Raw genomic sequence first — 20,651 nt, 5'->3', positions numbered from 1 at the left:
ACCATGATCTTCTGGCTATTAGTCTCGCTGCTGCTTAATATTCTGTAGCTCCCATTCTGTACTACTTCCTTTGTGTATGCTTCAGCATACAGAGACACACTCATACATGCTAATGTTTTCATGGTCACTGATGGGCACAGGCAGGTGGATATAAACGCAGACATTCTTGCCCAGTCACAACCACGCACCCTCAGACACCATGTCACTTTGACATACATGGGGACAACCAGACATTCCAACATGGCCTAGATCACTGACAGGAACACAGACACAAAGACTTGTGGCTGGATATAAATAAATATAAATCTATCCACCCTCCACTCTTTCAAGGTACGCAGGCACAGCCAAACATCATAATGGTCACAGATACCCACGCCTGTGCATGATAAATGGATATACTCAAATCTGTGCATGCCAATGCAATTCCCATACATGTATATGTACAAACTGCCCAGTGTGTTCAAAGAATTGAACAAAGTCTCGTTGGCTAAGGGCAGCAGCTCTGCCAGAGGAGCCCAGGCAGATAAGCATGTCCTCCTGCGAGACTGGCTTCTGCAGCAAATGAAGATTCAGCTGCAACAGAAAGCTGTCTGACACTGAAGGGGAATAGAACAAAGGTAGAAGGACCCTAAGGACCAAAGATGTGTCAGCTGCTTTCTCTGACTAAAATCTGAGGGGGAGGACATTATGTGAGCAGCTTTCTCAGTGACTCAGGCCTGGCTGTCTTTTTCCATCACTCTGGGCACAGTAACACAGTGCACAAATCAAACTTGATTTCCCTCTCCAATACCACACAGTAAAAAGTTACGAGAAACTTCTTTCACCCAGGGAAGGGGCTAGCAGGTTGTCAGGAAGCTCCAGTAAGAACAAAGAGCAATGAATACTGTACTGTATCTGCCGATCTGGAAAGTAAGGACATCTAAATCTGTCCCTGTGACTGCTTCTTGGACAAAGTATTCCAAACGCCCTGGCTTCTGTTCTGTTCAACTCCTGTAACATTTCCTTTCCTATAGTGCAGAGATTCATGACCTTATTATTATTATCAATATTAAACATTTTTACTTCCATAATGCTTTTCTTCTGAGACTGCAAGATGCTTTGTAAAAGGTAACTCACAGGACAATGCTCCTGTAAGTTAGGTAAATATTGCTATCTCTATTTTACAGATTGGGAAACTGAGGCATAGGGCCGTTAAATCCAAGGTCACACAGTAAGCCAGAGCAGGGAATAAAATCCACAAGTCCTGACTTCTAGCCCCAGCCATTAGAACATCATGAATTTTATTCTCAGGAGCTAGATCTTAGCGTTCACTGATGTTTGAAATTTAGCAGACCTGGCTTCTGCTTTGGAATTAATTTTTTTAATACCAGAATTAAAGGTAAAACAGTAAATAAATAAATAAGTTTAGCTGCTTCTTAGGAGTGGCAAAAAATATATACTCAGCCACAAAAGGCAACTGAAATAATCAAATGTTTAGGGTTACATTTTTTAAAGCATTTTGCGGGAGAGAATTTAGCTGTGCAATATTTGTTAAAATTGAGAGGCAAAGTTTTGAAAATGTAGTTACATAATAGGCTTGAAAATAAGCCAATTTAAAAGTGAATCTGGCAGAAATTGTGTCACCACCTGAAGTTTTCTCATATGCAACTAACTGTGGTGCACAGTGAGTGGAGTGAGACCTATCACGGTATCTCTGAAAGGTACAGCTGAGAGAGTAGTTACTGACATGCATTCTAAAACTCAACTCAGAAGTAGGCCTTAGCTTGGTGCAATGTGCACTAGTGGTGAATTCTCTTCAGTGTCACTGAGATGGCTTCATTGGGGGGTTGCCTGTGTAAGGACTGAGAAAAACTGAGGAGAACCTCAGGATCTGACCCATCTGCACACCTTCTAATTACAATGCTGAACACAGAGGCATGCTAACAAACATGCACACACACTGAGATATACATGCATGTGTACAGTCACCCAAAAGCATGCAGATAAACATGCCTACGTACATATGCTCTCAGATATTTGCAGCCAGCCACCCACACGCACTCCAACAGATATGCAGATTAAGATATACACATACACTCAGATACTGTGTTCATATACTCAGACATACACAAAACACCCACACCTACTCCAAGGTACACACAACTCCATCAACAACCATGCATATGTGTGCATGTGACAACCTCCCTCTTGGCCGACACATCTGGGATTGAACTGGGGACCTCGAGAGCTAAAAGCATGAGCTGCTACATCTTGAGAGAAAAAGCTAAGCCCCTCTAGCTGGGGGGCTGTACCAACTAATATCCTGTAAGGACTGGCACTGAGGGAGACTTGTAACACACCCTCACCAATGGGTTACCTGTGCACACAAATACATACATGCATACACACTAATTCAGATCTAAAGAGATGCACACTCTGACTTAGATCTGTAGCCTTACAGATCTCTATCCAAACACATTCAGGAACATATACTACAACCAAAGGAATACACTTACAAAAGCTCCTGCCCCCCACATCCTAATGAAGTTTTTGATCTGGGAATTTTTCTAAAAAACTTGTCAAGGGGAAACCCAGTGCATGCTGTATTGCACACACAGATGTGGGTATAAAGCTACACACAAACCGAGGCACCTATTGATCTATCTTAGGGTTTTCCATAGCACCTATTGCTGTAGTGCGTAAGTGCTTCCCAGGTAAATCTGATCTGCATGGGAAGATCTCTGGTAGAATTCATGGAATCTTCATACATATCCACACATCTACAATTTCTCATGACAAAGTAAGCCGAGCCAGGTAGGTTCACCTTCAAGAAATGATTACACGGAATGCTACCAGCACCTTCTGAGACTCTATCTCAAACTAAGCTTGGTCAATTGTTAATCTTAACTGATCCTGAGGGGTCTAAAGCTCTTCATCTAGTGGAGCACGTGTGTGTGTTTTCTCGCTTTTTCAGACTCCAAGTCTATTGGAACAAGACAAGACAGTATGCAGACAAAAAAGGCAGGTTTGTTCAGACCCACAAACAGTGAGCAAGCAACAAGCTCCTTAATAGAACGGGAGGGGTGCATCGATAAACTACATCACACTTCTTGGGAAGATGACAACTGTCCATTTGATGTGGGCTGCTATTTCCAAAGCCCATCTGCTAAAGCTGTAGTATACCAAGTGCTGCTAGCAGGAAGGGAATCTGACAGGACACACCAACATACAACACATTCTCTTATTCAATAGTGTTATAAGTGCAAAGGGATTTCAAACACTTCAAAACAAACTCCATCCTTAGCTGCTGCTCATTTATCAGTGCATCAAAAGATTGTGCAACAATGATTAATTTTTTTTAGTAACAAATGTTAGGAACTTAGAGCAAAGGACTTGCCTAGATAAAGAGAGAAAATTTAAACATGCCAGGTAACAAAAAGACATGTGCAGAAATCTGTGGGAACTGTATAGTAGGAGGGAACTCTTTAGAGGGGACACAGGGACCATCACTAAGTGCCATTGGTACTTTCTATTCAGGGAATAGGGCTGCCCCTGGCTGCCTTCTCAGCTGAGAAAGACAATTGTTTATTTGGACAGATGTGGTCTTACAGAGGCATGCCATTTATCATACTTTCTATGTATTTTGAAATACAAAGCTGACAGATTTAGGAGCTAGCCTGAAAACAAATGCTTTTGAATTCAGACAGGGATGAAAAAGAGAGGGGGCTATGTTTGGTGTATTCCTCCCTTTTTTCATGTACAGATTCCATGGTAATGAAGCATATCATATTGACAGCCCTGAAGACCTCTGTTTATCCACAGAACAGGTACAGCATGAGTAGCAATAGCATGAGCTTCCCTACAATGTGCCTCAAACCTTCTCCTACGTGGGAAGAAATCATGGGAATTACACTGAAAAGATACATTTGATAACTGAGTCCATCTCCTCGACAGTGCAGGGTTGTTCCCTATAGTATATTTTCAGGCTTTAAATGTTCCTAATGAATGGACTTCCATCATTTTACTTGGAAGATTATTCCATAGATTAATCTCTCAGTCAGGAACGTTCCCCTGATATTTAGCATAATTCCCACTTCATTACTTATAGCTATTATTCCCCTTTCATCGTCCTACATGATGGGCATTAGAAGGTTTTAAAAGTGGGAGAGCCAAGCAACCAAAACGGGTCAAATCTGAATGGCACTGCAACCCCATGCACCAGGTTGCAATGCCACTCATTCACATTTGGCCTATGGTGCAGGGGCAGCCATCATGAAAAAAGTGTGTGCAGGGAGGAATGGCCCTTTGGCCCGTTTCCCATGCCTATGATATATGATGCCTCTCCATCTTTCAGAGTTTGTAGACTATTTCCTGGCTGCTCTCTTAGGGCTTATCTACATGGTGCCTTAGTCCAAACTACCTGGGGGCCAAATTATAATGCGCACCAGTATATCGCACACCAACTGAACTGTATGGCCCCTACTGGTGTGCACTAGAAGTTCCCTAATGTTTGAAAAAGGACTACATTAACGAGCACTAGGGAACTTCTAGTGCTCACCAGCAGCGGCCACGCAGGCCAGTTAGCATGCTCCACACTGGGGTACACCATGTAGACAAGTCCTTAGTTGTCTCTTTGACAAGCAATATATATGGAGAACTCTTCAGTTTTCTGCAGACAAATCCATCTCCCCACTCCCAAAATCATTTTAACTGCCATTCTTTGAACTCCCAGGGGAACTGATGGGCAGGATCCCCTGGGAGAATAACATGAGGGGGAAAGGAGTCCAGGAGAGCTGACTGTATTTTAAAGAATCCTTATTGAGGTTGCAGGAAAAAACCATCCCAATGTGTAGAAAGAACAGTAAATATGGCAGGCGACCAGCTTGGCTTAACAGTGAAATCCTTGCTGACCTTAAACGCAAAAAAGAAGTGCAAGATTGGACAAATGACCAGGGAGGAGTATAAAAATATTGCTCAGGCATGCAGAAGTGAAATCAGGAAGGCCAAATCACACTTGGAGTTGCAGCTAGCAGGAGATGTTAAGAGTAACAAGAAGGGTTTCTTCAGGTATGTTAGCAACAAGAAGAAAATCAAGGAAAGTGTGGGCCCCTTACTGAATGAGGGAGGCAACCTAGTAACAAAGGATGTGGAAAAAGCTAATGTACTCAATGATTTTTTTGCCACTGGCTTCACGAACAAGGTGAGCTCCCAGACTGCTGCACTGGGCAGTACAGTATGGGGAGAAGGTGACCAGCCCTCTGTGGAGAAAGAAGTGGTTCGGGACTATTTAGAAAAACTGGACGAGCACAAGTCCATGGGGCCGGATGCGCTGCTTCTGAGGGTGCTAAAAGAGTTGGCGGATGTGATTGCAGAGCCATTGGCCATTATCTTTGAAAACTCATGGCGATCCGGGGAGGTCCCGGATGACTGGTAAAAGGCTAATGTAGTGCCCATCTTTAAAAAAGGGAAGGAGGAGGATCCAGGGAACTACAGGCCGGTCAGCCTCACCTCAGTCCCTGGAAAAATCATGGAGCAGGTCTTCAAAAAATCAATTCTGAAGAACTTAGAGGAGAAGAAAGTGGTCAGGAACAGTCAGCATGGATTCACCAGGGGCAAGTCATGCCTGACTAACCTAATTGCCTTCTATGAGGCGATAACTGACTCTGTGGATGATGGAAAGCAGTGGATGTGTTATTCCTTGACTTTAGCAAAGCTTTTGATACAGTCTCCCACAGTATTCTTGCCAGCAAGTTAAAGAAGTATGGGTTGGATGAATGGACTATAAGGTGGATAGAAAGCTGGCTAGATCGTCGGGCTCAACGGGTAGTGATCAATGGCTCCATGTCTAGTTGACAGCCAGTTTCAAGTGGAGTGCCCCAGGGGTCGGTCTGGGGCCGGTGTTGTTCAATATCTTCATTAATGATCTGGAGATGGCGTGGACTGCACTCTCAGCAAGTTTGCAGATGACACTAAACTGGGAGGAGTGGTAGATACGCTGGAGGGTAGGGATAGGATACAGAGGGACCTAGACAAATTAGAAGATTGGGCCAAAAGAAACCTGATGAGGTTCAACAAGGACAAGTGCAGAGTCCTGCACTTAGGATGGAAGAATCCCATGCACTGTTACAGACTAGGGACCGAATGGCTAGGATGCAGTTCTGCAGAAAAGGACCTAGGGGTTACAGTGGATGAGAAGCTGGATATGAGTCAACAGTGTGCCCTTGTTGCTAAGAAGGCTAACGGCATTTTGGGTTGTATAAGTAGGGGCATTGTCAGCAGATCGAGGGACGTGATCATTCCCCTCTATTCGACATTGGTGAGGCTTTATCTGGAGTACTGTGTCCAGTTTTGGGCCCCACACTACAAGAAGGATGTGGAAAAATTGGAAAGAGTCCAGCGGAGGGCAACAAAAATGATTAGGGGGCTGGAACACGTGACTTATGAGGAGAGGCTGAGGGAACTGGGATTGTTTAGTCTGCAGAAGAGAAGAATGAGGGGGGGATTTGATAGCTGCTTTCAACTACCTGAAAGGGGGTTCCAAAGAGGATGGATCTAGACTGTGCTCAGTGGTACCTGATGACAGAACAAGGAGTAATGGTCTCAAGTTGCAGTTGGGTAGGTTTAGGTTGGATATTAGGAAAAACTTTTTCACCAGGAGGGTGTGAAACACTGGAATGAGTTACCTAGGGAGGTGGTGGAATCTCCTTCTTTAGAGGTTTTTAAGGTCAGAATTGACAAAGCCCTGGCTGGGATGATTTAGTTGGGAATTGGTCCTGCTTTGAGCAGGGGGTTGGACTAGATGACCTCCTGAGGTCCCTTCCAACCCTGATATTCTATGATTCTATGATTTGTCAATATCTTTCTAGTAGTGGGGTGCCCAAAACCTAATGCAGCATCCCAGGTAAAGTTACAGCAGGGCACTATTACTTCTCTGCTGCATGATATGATACCTCTACTGTACATATACAACCCAAAACTGCATTGGCCTTTTCTGCTGCCATGTCACAATGCAAATTCATGTCCAATTTGCTATCCAGTAACACCTTTTTGCAGTATTTCTACTTCTCAGGTTTCTCTAAACTGAATTTCATTGTTATTTTTTTGTCCATGTTTCTATACTTTTTAAGTCCCTTTGTATTATATTTCTGTCCTGTTTTTTTAACTCACTCTCATTTAGTGTATTTGCACATTTCATTAATTCCAGATCATTGATGAAGACATTAAATAAGGGTAAACCTGTGGTACCCTGAGAGCCCTCCTCCCAACTTGATAGACCAGGCTATTTTTATGGTCTTTTAGCCAGATTTCAATCCCCATGATTGTGCTCATGTCCAAGTCATTTTGATTTAAGTTTCCAAATATGATTTATTGGGATTCTTGTCCCACTGATGTCTATGGGAGTTTTGCATTGATTTCAGTAAGAGCTGGCCTAAAGTATCAAATGCTTACCTCAAATCTAAATATAATGTACTATACCTCCTATCTTTCCTTCATCTACTAATTCTATAGTTCTATCCTGTCCCATCAAAAAAACTATAAAGTTTGCTAGTAAAATATATTCTTTATAAACCTAATGCTACTCATTTCAGTCTCCAGGGGCCATTCAATCCTTGGCCTGCCTGCTGAGATAACCAGAAGTGGTGCCAATTAGTGCCAATTGTGCTGGTGGATTTTGTGATGTGTAAATGTGTCCAGTGGGAAATCGAATGAGACATGACCATGTACATTTTCTATGGATTTTTTTGGAGTGGTGGGGGAACCAAGGCATGGAGGGAAACTACCCTGTAAAATAATAGATTTTTTTTAACCCACTTTACTTGATCTCAAATGAAAATGGAAAAGTAGGGACAGGTTTCTCTGTGGCTACTGGGGTGCTGGGATTTTTTTGGAGGAAAACCAAGGGGCATCCACACAAAAGATTCTAAGTTTGGTTCCCACAGTTCCACCTCGAAAGAGTTGCCTTTAGATCTCTGTGGAGTGGAAAGTATCACAATGCCATGGAAAGTCCTGGGCTGGGACTACTCCAGCAACTTCCCATGGCACAAATCTCACTCTCACTTACACTCCACATTTCCCATTGATTTTCCTGCTATACAGTTTTACTCATGCCAGGCTGATTATGAGGGAAATAAAATGATGCAACAGTCAAAAAGTTCTCTAAGTCGTTCCAAAAGTAAAAACAAAAGAAAACAAAAAATAAAACAAATTTTCAAAACAACAAAAAACAATCTTTAAAAAGGGGGGGAGGGAAAAAAAGAAACGAAAAGAAAACCGGGAAAGACAAATGAATGTTAGAGCAGGCACGATCATGGACAGACGCCAGCTACTTACGTTCACCTCGGTGATTGCTATATCAACAATGCTACCCACAACAATCAAGGCGTCAAATGTATTCCATGCATCACAGAAATAGTGCTGCATGTTGCAGAGAAGCCGAGGAAAGAGAGAGAGAGAGAGAAAGAGAGAGAGAGAGAAAGAAAGAAAGTAAAAAAAGTAAAAAATATTAAAACAAAAATAAAACAAAAACAAAAAAAGCATGAAAGAGGGAGAGAAGAGAAAAAAATAAGAAAAGAAAGAGGTTACGTGGGCATATTAAATAGTCTCTTACCACTTTATAGTACTGGCTGCTCAAACCTCTGTAAAGTTTCACATGATGGAGGGTATCAACAAAAGCCTGGTTAGTTAGAAAGTTACACTCAAGCATGTCTACTCTTTGGAGGGAAAAAAAGCACACACACCCCAAACTCTGTGCGCTTTCACCAGTCACAGCCAGGGGCGTGCTATGACAAGTGAAAAAGAAGGAGGCGGTTCCCCCTCCTTTTTTTTTCCCTGGGAGAAGGAGAAGGACGACGGCAAGTTCAATAAAAGCATGACTAGAGGGGGGAAAAAAACCAGAAAAAAGAGAGAGTGAAGGAAACAGAGGAGGAGGAGGAGGAGGAGGTGGTGGTGGTATCCTGGGGAGGGTAGAGTAATACTCACATTAGTTTCACTGAGAATGACGTCTATAATGCTGCCAATTACGATGAGGAAGTCAAAAACATTCCAAGGATCACTAAAGTAACCCTACATAAGGAAGGGGCAGGCAGGATGGGGATTAAAAAGGAATGTTAGACAGACAAAAACAGTTCAAAATTACCATTAGAATTATTGCCTTGATACCTCAAGCAGTTTTGCCCTTAAATCTGCGCACTGGTTTCGAGACCAAAGACCAGTTCTTGCATCCCTTATGTGAGCTGTCCTTTCTCCAGCCAACGTAACCATTGCAGCCAGTTGGACTCCCTGCTTGAGTAAGGACTGCTCTGTGAGTAGGGGTTGCAGGACTGAGTCCTTCAGGTGTCAGAGCCACCTTTCTCTAAGTAACCTAATACCTTCCACTATGCTGGTTTTCCTGAGTTATGTAATTTTGGGGGGAGGGGTAAAGGAATGGTGACCCTTGGTTCTCTCCAGTATTCACTCCCATGCTGCAAATGAGAAACGGCCACTGGATCCACATTCAGGCTGTAATGGACTGTGCTGGGGCTATGAAAGACCAGGTGTCTCTTAAGAAAAGAGGAAGAGGGGCCTGATAAAATCAGGAGATGGGTTAGAAGGAGCTTTTACAACTCATTGCTTATCATGTTTGGTTCTTTGCCCAAACACCCTTTGTGGATTTGCAAGGCACCAACAGTTTCTACTGATTGTGCCTTAGATCTTCTCTTCAAGGCATCGAGGCAGACTGGTGCTCTTAGCAAGAGAGATGCAAAATCATGCTCTTAAGTGTCCCGAACGTCTGTTTGCCCGAAGCTGGGAATAGGTGATAGAGGATGGATCACTTGATGGTTACCTGTTCTGTTCATTCCCTCTGAAGCACCTGGCATTGGCCACTGTCGGAAGACAGGATACTGGGCTAGATGGACCATTGGTCTGACCCAGTATGGCCGCTCTTATGTTCTTATGTTAGTGTTATTCTCCAGGCTCTTTATGAGATCCTGCCTATTGCCTCCCCACACCCCAGTGGAGGGTCCTCAGCTCTGGCTGCTTTAAGTCAAATACATTAAGATATTTTACCCACTCTGTGAATTGATGCTGAGGGCAACTTTATGTGTCCAATTTGCCTACCAACCGTGAGGTGGCACCAGCCTCCACTGCCTACCATCCACCCCAATAATCCTGAGCAGTAAGGGGAGCTAGGATCCAGCATCCTTTTCAGAAAGGCCTTATTCAGTCTGGCTGCTGAGCTTCTGGTTGTCTGTCTCTTTTTCAAATCAATCTCTTGACCAAAGATTTACAGTTACTCTCAAGAGAATTCGTCAAGATTTGCAAAATATCTTCGCCAAGAGCTCCCCTTTCCTACATAATCCCCCTTTTCTTCAATTTTAGGAACAAACAAATAGGAACTCCTATTATGTATTTTGGTTGTGGAAGGATGGACTAATCTGACTTCCCTGATTCCCAGCTGTGTCTTGTTTCCAGTGATATTGAACCTAAGTTGCACTACGCTTGCTATTCTTAGTGCTGGAAAGTCACGTCATGGGTAAAGTGTGAGCCTGAGTTCCCAGGCAGCACTGCCGAAAGAAAAGAGGGGAGAACAAATAATCCCACTGCTAGCACTGCAAAAGCCAGGCTTGGGAATCTGAGATTGTTATGGGCACAACTAATATCTGGGTCAGACACTGGCTAGGAGTTCCCTTCTGAACCCTGGAAGGCAGCCCAGATGGACTCTTCCGGACTAGAGAACTCTCACATTTATGGGCCATGCCTTGGGCAGAACAAACAAGTATGCAAAACCCACTTTCTGACTGAGCACACACCAGACAGTTGCTGTGAGGGGAATTGTTAGAATGGACTTTGAAAAGAGAAACAAGAAAAGAAACCTCATTCTGAAAAACACAGCGAGCGTTTTCGTGTGCAAACATGAAATAGGTTTGTTCAAAACCTGAACTCTTAAAAAAAATCTGCCCAGTGAGTGTAAATTTCCCACTTCATATCCCATATTACACAGTCTGCTACTTGGGGAGAGGAAACAGGAGCAAAAGCAAATTTAGGGAATATTATTATTCAGCATCCAGCCTAGAAAATACACAGCAAACATTAGCATGAGCACAGGGGTGATCTCCAGCATTTCTAGCAACCAGATGGACCTGGAATAAAAGTGTAATTAGACTTCACCAAGGGGAAGGGGAGGGAGAGAATGGCAGATTAAACTGTAAAGGCACTCACATTTTGAACAAATAAAGAACACATACAGATCACACAGAGCTGCAAGAAGGTGCCTGTGTGACCTGACATGACCTCAGCCCTGAGGGCACCTGAAGAATCAAGAGAATAAAGCAGAAGACAATGGGCCCGATCCTACAGCCTTTCTTCATGAGTACAGTCCCACTGAGGTAGTGGCACAGCTCACATACTGAAGATCTGCAGGATCAGACTCAGTAACATGTCTACCTTCCATTTCCTTCTCTGTGTTCATCTACCAGCCTCAAGAACGATGTCAGTGGGATTCCGAACAGCTCTTGAAATAGGAACTCTGAGTTTGCTTTTATGCAGCAACAAGGGTGAAGTTCATACCTGTTTGATTGTTTGGGCTGTGCCCACCAAAATGGTAGCTGTTTACTTTTAAATCCATGGATACTTTGTATGGTTTAAACAGCTCTTTAGCAAGCACGGGAGATGCCGCCATCAGATTATACCAACTTTACAGCAGATCATAGTTTGGGCCTAACCAGGTTTTAATGAATACCCAGACTCCCAGCCCAACAGCCAATTTTCATAATTGCTGTAACATCAGGGTGTCCACTGGGGCCAAATTTTGTCTTCAGATGAACATGGAAGCCAATGGATTCAATTCTCTCAGTTACATCACTGAAGTCAACTGCATTGTGCTGACATAACCAAGCAGTATGTGGCCCAAAGGGAGCTGTGTATCTAGATCCCAGGGCAAAATCTGGCCCTCAGAGCAGAGGTTCCTTTTTCATCAGAATTTAATAGGCCTGATTCTGGTGTCAGTTACACCAAAATAAATCTGGAGTCACTTCATTTACTTCCATGGAGTTACTGTGGGTTTACACTGGAATTACTGATGACAGAAAATAGGCCCATGTTTTGAACCATGGCATCCCTCAAATGGCAGCTCTGCTGATCCCAGTCAGCCATTGGCTCATTCTGAAAGTCGTGAGTCATGGTCTTGTCACCTTAGTCTCCATAGGAGGCACACCCTGTAATGACCCACTGTTGTCCATGTGTGAGGTACACTCAAATAACTCCTCTTTTCCTCACACATCTGGGTTGTTTGATAAAGAGGAACTACTGCTACTCTTCCAGTTTCATTCATCCCCACACCCAACAGTTCATTTTTTAAGAACTGAATTCAAAAATATGATTTTAAAATCATTTCCCTCCTCCTCTCCCAACCCCCCTCTATAGCAAAAAGAGGGGCTTGAATCAAGAAGATATTATTCATAGTCACACAGTCTAAAGAAATCATAGAGCGCTGCTGCTTATATTCTTCAAATAAGGTGCAAGGAATACTTTGTGTGTGTGGAAATTAATTAAATCCTTCCTTAAAAGCCAATCCTTCTTAGAGACATCATCTGAAAACTGCCCATGTGATTGCTTGGTTTTGGATTATAGCTTGTAATCTTGTCAAGAGCTACAAGCACATATTGAGAGTGAATTAGACCCCTTTGGGATTTGCTTGTTATGACCTCAAAGTACCTCTCAAAGCCAGATTCCTCATTGGAGAGAATCACGGTGGTTGATGAAAGACAAGCTGACTGAGGAAGGAGCTTTCAGTCAAATAAAGAGGTAGCAGTTCCAAACTATTTTTCCCACCAGAAAGTTTTGATTTTTTCCCCCCAGGGAAGGAGGGGGAAGTGAGCTGAAGGCACTGTTTATTTTTGCAATAAAGGAATTTAGAGTGCAATACCATAATTTACCCTTAAAGGGAGATGCTCACCCTACTTCAGCTATAGAGTTACATATCACTGTGCTGAACTCTCCTGGGATTTACAGAGGAATTGCAGTCACCCCCTTGTGGGAATTTTTTGGAGTACATGATATCTATGGAGCTTGTGTGGAGGGAGGCCAGGTTGGTTACTCATGAGCATGAAGTACCCATCATTACAGTAAAACACACACATTTTCTGCCCCTCTCTGCACTCCCCCCAAAAAGGAACTGTTAGCAAATCATCCCAGGATCAATTAATTAATGAAAAGCTGATCATACATATGCAGTGACTGACTGGAGTGGAATCTCATTTGTGCAGGGGAGCAGACACGGTATCACTTCAGAATGAATATGCCAATCATCTTTAGGTTTCTTGGCTGCTGAGTTCAGCTAACAAGATACTGTGGTTTGTTTCAACACTAATGGAGCCACTGTGATCGCTGGAGACCATGGCTTTTACATCCTGTGAAAATACTCCTAAATACAGTAGCTGGGAAGCCTTGTTAACAGCAGAGAAATTGCCCACTAGAGGCTGTCTGAAGGTCTGAGCTCATAGCCACTTGGGACTCAAAATCAGAACTGTGGGGGACAGTTCTAGCCCAAACCAGGCTACCCCATGCACAGAATTCCTAAGGGGAAAAGGGGGTGGGGTGCTGATTAGTGATCCCAGCTGGGTTAGGAGTACACAACCCAGTCGAAATTCCAGGGTCACCTCTGTGCTAATTGATGTGCAGATATGTCTTTGCTTAGCCACAGCTGCTCAATGTTTTCTTACTACAAGGTTTGCAAAAATTAACTAGTCTCTCCCTCTGTAAAACATATGTAGATAAAGGGTGCAGCAAAGCCTCAGTGTTTCTATTGGGTGGGATCTGAATGTAGGTCAGATGGTCCCCAATGGAAGAAGCTGCTACAGTACTGCAGAAAAATGGGAAAGCTACAGAAAGGAAGGAGGAAAGAGAGAGCGAGAGAGAGAGAGAGAGAGAGAGAGAGAGAGAGAAGATGGGGGAACTAACAGGAAAGAATATTGACAGGATGATCTGGTCTCAGAGTACCTGAAATAAATCTGCAAGTCTAGACAATGGAAAGAAACATTAGTCTTAAGCCAGGTGTGTGTTGGAAGAGGGAGTTTATGGGAGGGAGGGAAAGGGGCTGGTTCACGGATGACTTCCTGATAAGGAATGTGATTTCTTAGGAGAGCAAAAATTCTGTTTGATTGGAATGGCCATCAACTCAGACTTTGCTGATGATCTGCAAAGGTAGCTGAGCTGCCACAATCTGGTAGTAGCGTAGTACCTTCATGTTCAACACGGGAATGCATTTTTGAAACTCTTGCAGGCCACTTTGAGTTGTGGGGTTCACCTCCAGGCTTTTACTGAAAGCGTCCACACTGGAAAGTGGCAAGGCAAGGGGGCATCTCTTTATGAAGACATTTAAACTAAATCACATATATTCTGTCATTTGAATCTTGGCGCACAGTCTCACCGGCATGGCTGAGAGAATCACATGTATTCTGCAGAATATTACAAAGCTACAATAACAACTGACATCAAATGGAGATAATGCAAATTATGTTAAGATGCCATTTAGCCATAACAGCAATCATGGAAATTAGCAGTGCCTAGTAGAGAAGAAATAAACTGGAGGATGCAGCTGCTTGCAGATCATGACAGACTGTAAGAAAACAGCACCTATTTGCATACTATCAGCTCTCACTCATTGATGGATTAATTTTGAGAGACAAAGTCATCGCAATTCACCTACTGCTTGTCGTAATGAGTCATTGCTGCAGGGAACCACACAAATCCTGTACTTCAACAAAGCTATAAACAGTCAAAGGAGACAAGTTCTTCAACTTCTGAGTCAGTTCTAAAAATCCAAGTGTTTTTAAAGGAACATGCTGCTGCTCTTTGCTTATTTAACAAGAAAGCAGCCCCATCCTTTTAGGGCAAGACTCATTTTTAAGAATCTGGATATCTTTATTTTACTCTTCAGTCTCACTTCTGATTCATGAGCTCTCATATTTCTCGCAGTAAGAAGCTACCGAAAGCAGATGGGTGGTTTTCCCCTGGGATTTAATGGACCGCCCAGACATATTGTCTCTACCATGTCAGAATCAAAGATGTTGCAGGGACTGGATGGCTCTGTGACTGGTAATAGAACACAGATACGTTCATTTCTAGGTCTCTGGCTGAATCTGGCTCAGATTATCAGTGACCAAAAATTATTATCCTCTGATTACTGTTTGACAAGGTGCAGTAGCTAAAATAGGTTACTGGTCTCTGTTTTGTTCCCAGTGGACAAGAGTCCCCATCTCTCTCTCATACACACACATGGAAAGTCTTCACCCCAATTGGCACTAACTGGCCTCCTGGCTGGCAGTCTTAAAAGGAAGAAAATACTTACAGAATCTGAACTACTCTTTTTCCTTAGAGATGGTCTCTCCAGGTCAGGTGTAAGGGCAATGTTGAGGATGGCTGCCCTGCAGCAGTCTGTATTGTATCCGTTTTGTGGCTAAAGGGCTTCCATTTCCAGATCTTACACTACGGTTCATCTCACCCAGCACTATTTTCGCTTGCAAATAATCGAATAGGTCCTTTCCCACCTGGATGATAGTGCAGTTGGTAACTCATATCTTTAGTTTCTTCATTTTTCTAGGTAGCTGTCACTCTGGTATATAAGCACTCAGCCATGTGTGAGGTCTGAAATTCAATGTGTGACCTCAGGGTGCCTGGGCCCTAGATCAGGTTAGAAGCACGGCAAAGGCAATGCCCTGTATCTCTGGCGATGGCACCCAGCAGCGAAAGCGCCTCCTAGTGGTAGCAGGAATATCTCTCAGGTCTGCACAGTGGGAAGGGATGGAGAATAATGACTCTGAACAATGATTGTAACTAGATGAAATCCTCCTGGGAAACTGTTGTTGCTGTTGGCTTGGATTCTTCTTAGTTTTGTGGGAAAGGAAGGTAAGGAGTGGCAGGAGCCTGCACGCACCGATGTTTCAGGCCTCCCTGACATAAAAACATGAACACAAGGAACAGGAATTGAATGCTCCCCTATCTCCATTGCTGGTCCCCTGGAACAATGAAATCAGCCTTCTTGATCTTCATCCAGGTGGAACCCTTTTGATCCAGTGAAGCTCTGTAAAGAGCCATGGGCTCTTTCCAAGAATAACATTATCATGAATACCCCATGCCATGGTCATGGTAGCAGGATATAACCCACAGGAAACGCTACACTCCAGTCAGAACACTGACTTGATGGAAAGACTGAAAAATGGCTGTGACGGCTAACTATGCCTGAACATTTCACATTCTGTATATTGATAACCATGTGCAATTTGCTATCATGTCACATTAGGGAGAAACTACGGGTTTCTACATTGGCGGACTCCCCAAGGGCTACAATGAACAAGTTCTGTCATGATTAAGTATGAGAGAGAATGCACCAAGACAACAGCACAGAAGAAGGAAAGAAGCTGACCCCTGCAAAAAACAACTATGAGCCGAGATATTGCTAGCAACATGTAAGGACACAGCTACCAATCATTGACCTTTATCACTGATGCTTCCAGGACTGTCGTAGTCCAGCTTTCCATAGCCGCTTCTACATGAGAATAGGAGCAAATGCTTTGCTTTAAAAAAAAATCAGTTTCACTTCCCTCTTTCTGAAAGAGATCCCATGTTCTTTAAATACCATAACAAGTGAGATGCAATGCTGGATTTGTGAGTGGAGGCTTCTGCCTGCACATCTCTGGAAATGAAGAATCTTTTATCCTTATTTTGGTGGAGGATGAGCCAGAAAGTGGTAACAGACTGGAAAGCATCCAGAATCAGTGAGAGATGTCTTAGGAGGGGATACAGACTCTGTTCATGTAGGTGCCATGAGATGGAGCTGGACGTCTTGTCTGGCATGGCTGGTACAGAGGTATGGTGACCCACTGGAACAACTACACTCAAGTGACAGTCCTGAGAGATATGCATCATATGTTTTTAGACTGTTTGGTTTACTGTAGTTTTCTCTCTGTTTTTTTTTCAAAACGGCCCTGATTTCACAGAGTACAGTTTTTCCATCTATAGAATAACACCATCACCAATACTCGTTCTTATGCATCAATCTCAAAGTGTATTATAAAGGAGGGTCAGCATCACTATGCCCATTTTACGCTTGGGGAAACTGAAAAGCATAGAGCAATAAAGTGACGTGGCCAATCCGGCCAGTGGCAGAGTGGGGGATAGAAATCAGGTTTCTTGGCCACAGTCCAGTGCCTTATTCCTAGGCAACACTGCCTCTGACATATCATTTCCTAACAGGATAGAAAGTACTGTGTAGATGGGGCCTTGCTGTACCCTGTTATTTGGCATTGTTTTTAAATGAAGAGAACCTGTGAGAACTTTTGACCATTTTGTATGAGCCTGTCTGAAGTGACAGAGGTTTGGGATTTCCCTTCTATTGGTGAGAACAAGTAACTTTTCCCTGATATTGTTCCCTTTCAGTGCCACTGCTGTTGCTGCAGGCACCATTGTGAATGAGACCCCAGTGCACCATCCCACTGTGCTTTTAACACAGCGTTAATAATTTTCTATATTAATAAAGAGTAATAGCTAATACTGTGCTTCCTACACCGCTGCATTGTGTAGTCATATCATTATTTTTGATCACTCATAATGACATTAAAACCCTCAAGTGCCAGACTGGAAATAAATCTGTCACAATGTTGCAGAAATATGCAAATTCCCTGGGTACGTTTACTGTGAAGGAAAAGGTCCCTCCTTAATGAAGCTCCTATTCAGCATCTTAGTATTTATCTTTGCCTACCAGATTTCCTATCAGTCCTCCAGGAGGTTGGCTAATCACACTGCACAGCCCTTGCTGGAGAAAATTAGAACAGTTACATATAATTCATAATAAAGAGTACAGGATAAATTTTGTGTTGTTGAATGGTGTTGGATTGTCAATCCCAGAAGGAGGATGTCCTCTATCCTATAAGCACACAGGCAGTGGCAGTGCAAGCATCCTCCGCATCTCTCACCAAAGTGTTTCCACCATGACAAAATGGGGAACACTTCTAAGGGCAAAGGGGAGTTCATTCTCCATGTTCATGCAGTTCTTGGCCTCTCCACTGGGATTGCCAATAAAGAGATCAATTGTGCTGCTTTTTTATGTGACGTGGACCCCAACCACTAGGAAACTAGCTCATTTCATACAGGACGTCGACTAGCATTCAGAGTGAAGAATTTTGATCTCTGCTGACCAGGGCTCAACTGGAACCAGTGACCTAGAAATTTGTGTAAAGCTTTGTGTCCTGTTATCAATCCAGTTCCCTCTATTCATTTATCCGATGAATACTTTTCACATTGCACAATTTATTTGTCTGGGGTAGCTGCCTCCTATATCTGTGAAGTTTAACTATATTGCCTGCTTTCCTCTCCTTTAAATTCCTAATGATCAGTGTCCCACAACTGGTAGAGTAGGTTCAACAACAAATGGGATTTATGGTTTGCAGATCATACAGTCATCCTTGCTTTTAATGAATACCTGGCCCAACAGCCAATTTTCACAATTGGTGTAACATCAGGGTGACCACTGGGGCCAAATTTTGTCTTCAGATGAACATGGAAGCCAATGGATCCAATTATCTCAGTTACAGTAACATAACATCACTGAAAACTCATTGAAATCTAAAGGAAAAGCAGACTTTGACTCCCTCAGGGAACAGATGGGCAGGATCCCCTGGGAGAATAACATGAAGGGCAAAGGGGTCCAGGAGAGCTGGCTGTATTTTAAAGAATCCTTATTGAGGTTGCAGGAACAAACCATCCCGATGTGTAGAAAGAATAGTAAATATGGCAGGCGACCAGCTTGGCTAAACAGTGAAATCCTTGCTGATCTTAAACGCAAAAAAAGAAGCTTACAAGAAGTGGAAGATTGGACAAATGACCAGGGAGGAGTATAAAAATATTGCTCAGGCGTGCAGGAGTGAAATCAGGAAGGCCAAATCACACTTGGAGTTGCAGTTAGCAAGAGATGTTAAGAGTAACAAGAAGGGTTTCTTCAGGTATGTTAGCAACAAGAAGAAAATCAAGGAAAGTGTGGGCCCCTTACTGAATGAGGGAGGCTACCTAGTGACCGAGGATGTGGAAAAAGCTAATGTACTCAATGATTTTTTTGCCTCTGTCTTCACGCACAAGGTCAGCTCCCAGATTGCTGCACTGGGCAGTACAGCATGGGGAGAAGGTGACCAACCCTCTGTGGAGAAAGAAGTGGTTCAGAACTATTTAGAAAAACTGGACGTGCACAAGTCCATGGGGCCGGATGCACTGCATCCGAGGGTGCTAAAGGAGTTGGCGGGTGAGATTGCAGAGCCATTAGCCATTATTTTTGAAAACTCATGGCGATCGGGGGAGGTCCCAGATGACTGGAAAAAGGCTAATGTAGTGCCCATCTTTAAAAAAGGGAAGAAGGAGGATCTGGGGAACTACAGGCCAGTCAGCCTCACCTCTGTCCCTGGAAAAATCATGGAGCAGGTCCTCAAGGAATCAATTATGAAACATTTAGGGGAGAGGAAAGTGATCAGGAACAGTCAGCATGGATTCACGAAGGGGAAGTCGTGCCTGACTAACCTAATCGCCTTCTATGAGGAGATAACTGGCTCTGTGGATGAGGGGAAAGCAGTGGATGTGTTATTCCTTGACTTTAGCAAAGCTTTTGATACAGTCTCCCACAGTATTCTTGCCGCCAAGTTAAACAAGTATGGGCTGGATGAATGGACTGTAAGGTGGATAGAAAGCTGGCTAGATCGTCGGGCTCAACGGGTAGTGATCAATGGCTCCATGTCTAGTTGGCAGCCGGTTTCAAGCGGAGTGCCCCAAGGGTCGGTCCTGGGGCCGGTTTTGTTTAATATCTTTATTAATGATCTGGAGGATGGTGTGGACTGCACTCTCAGCAAGTTTGCAGATGACACTAAAGTAGGAGGCGTGGTAGATACACTAGAGGGTAGGGATCGGATACAGAGGGACCTAGACAAATTAGAGGATTGGGCCGAAAAAAACCTGATGAGGTTCAACAAGGACAAGTGCAGAGTCCTGCACTTAGGACGGAAGAATCCCATGCACTGTTACAGACTAGGGACCGAATGGCTAGGTAGCAGTTCTGCAGAAAAGGACTTAGGGGTCACAGTGGACGAGAAGCTGGATATGAGTCAACAGTGTGCTCTTGTTGCCAAGAAGGCTAACGGCATTTTGGGCTGTATAAGTAGGGGCACTGCCAGCAGATCGAGGAACGTGATCGTTCCCCTTTATTCGACATTGGTGAGGCCTCATCTGGAATACTGTGTCCAGTTTTGGGCCCCACACTACAAGAAGGATGTGGAAAAATTGGAAAGAGTCCAGCGGAGGGCAACAAAAATGATTAGGGGTCTGGAGCACATGACTTATGAGGAGAGGCTGAGAGAACTGGGATTGTTTAGTCTCCAGAAGAGAAGAATGAGGGGGGATTTGATAGCAGCCTTCAACTACCTGAAGGGGGGTTCCAAAGAGGATGGAGCTCGGCTGTTCTCAGTGGTGGCAGATGACAGAACAAGGAGCAATGGTCTCAAGTTGCAGTGGGGGAGGTCCAGGTTGGATATTAGGAAAAACTATTTCACTAGGAGGGTGGTGAAACACTGGAATGCGTTACCTAGGGAGGTGGTGGAGTCTCCTTCCTTGGAGGTTTTTAAGGCCCGGCTTGACAAAGCCCTGGCTGGGATGATTTA

At 43.7% G+C, this 20,651-nt stretch overlaps 1 protein-coding gene across 17 annotated transcripts in view; it reads right to left on the bottom strand.

Moving 5' to 3' along the window:
* The window catches only part of CACNA1C (calcium voltage-gated channel subunit alpha1 C), a 724,164-nt gene that overhangs the window by 69,348 nt on the left and 634,165 nt on the right, over window positions 1–20,651 (bottom strand). For 7 of the 17 annotated variants that reach the window (XM_034781034.1, XM_034780951.1, XM_034780978.1 and 4 more), the window contains 2 exons: window positions 8,959–9,042; window positions 8,311–8,394 (listed from right to left, as the gene is read on the bottom strand). The exons of 1 other annotated variant lie outside the window; for it this stretch is intronic. In XM_034781034.1, the coding sequence (XP_034636925.1) occupies window positions 8,311–8,394; window positions 8,959–9,042 (168 nt within the window). The remainder of the gene's footprint in view (window positions 1–8,310; window positions 8,395–8,958; window positions 9,043–20,651) is intronic. 9 more of the 17 variants (XM_034780998.1, XM_034781099.1, XM_034781044.1 and 6 more) reach the window with 2 other exon arrangements.

Source organism: Trachemys scripta, chromosome 1 (assembly GCF_013100865.1).
Source record: "Trachemys scripta elegans isolate TJP31775 chromosome 1, CAS_Tse_1.0, whole genome shotgun sequence".
NCBI classification, from domain to species: domain Eukaryota; kingdom Metazoa; phylum Chordata; order Testudines; family Emydidae; genus Trachemys; species Trachemys scripta.
The sequence above is the reverse complement of the archived record's forward strand: the minus strand, read 5'-3'. Positions and strand labels throughout refer to the sequence as shown.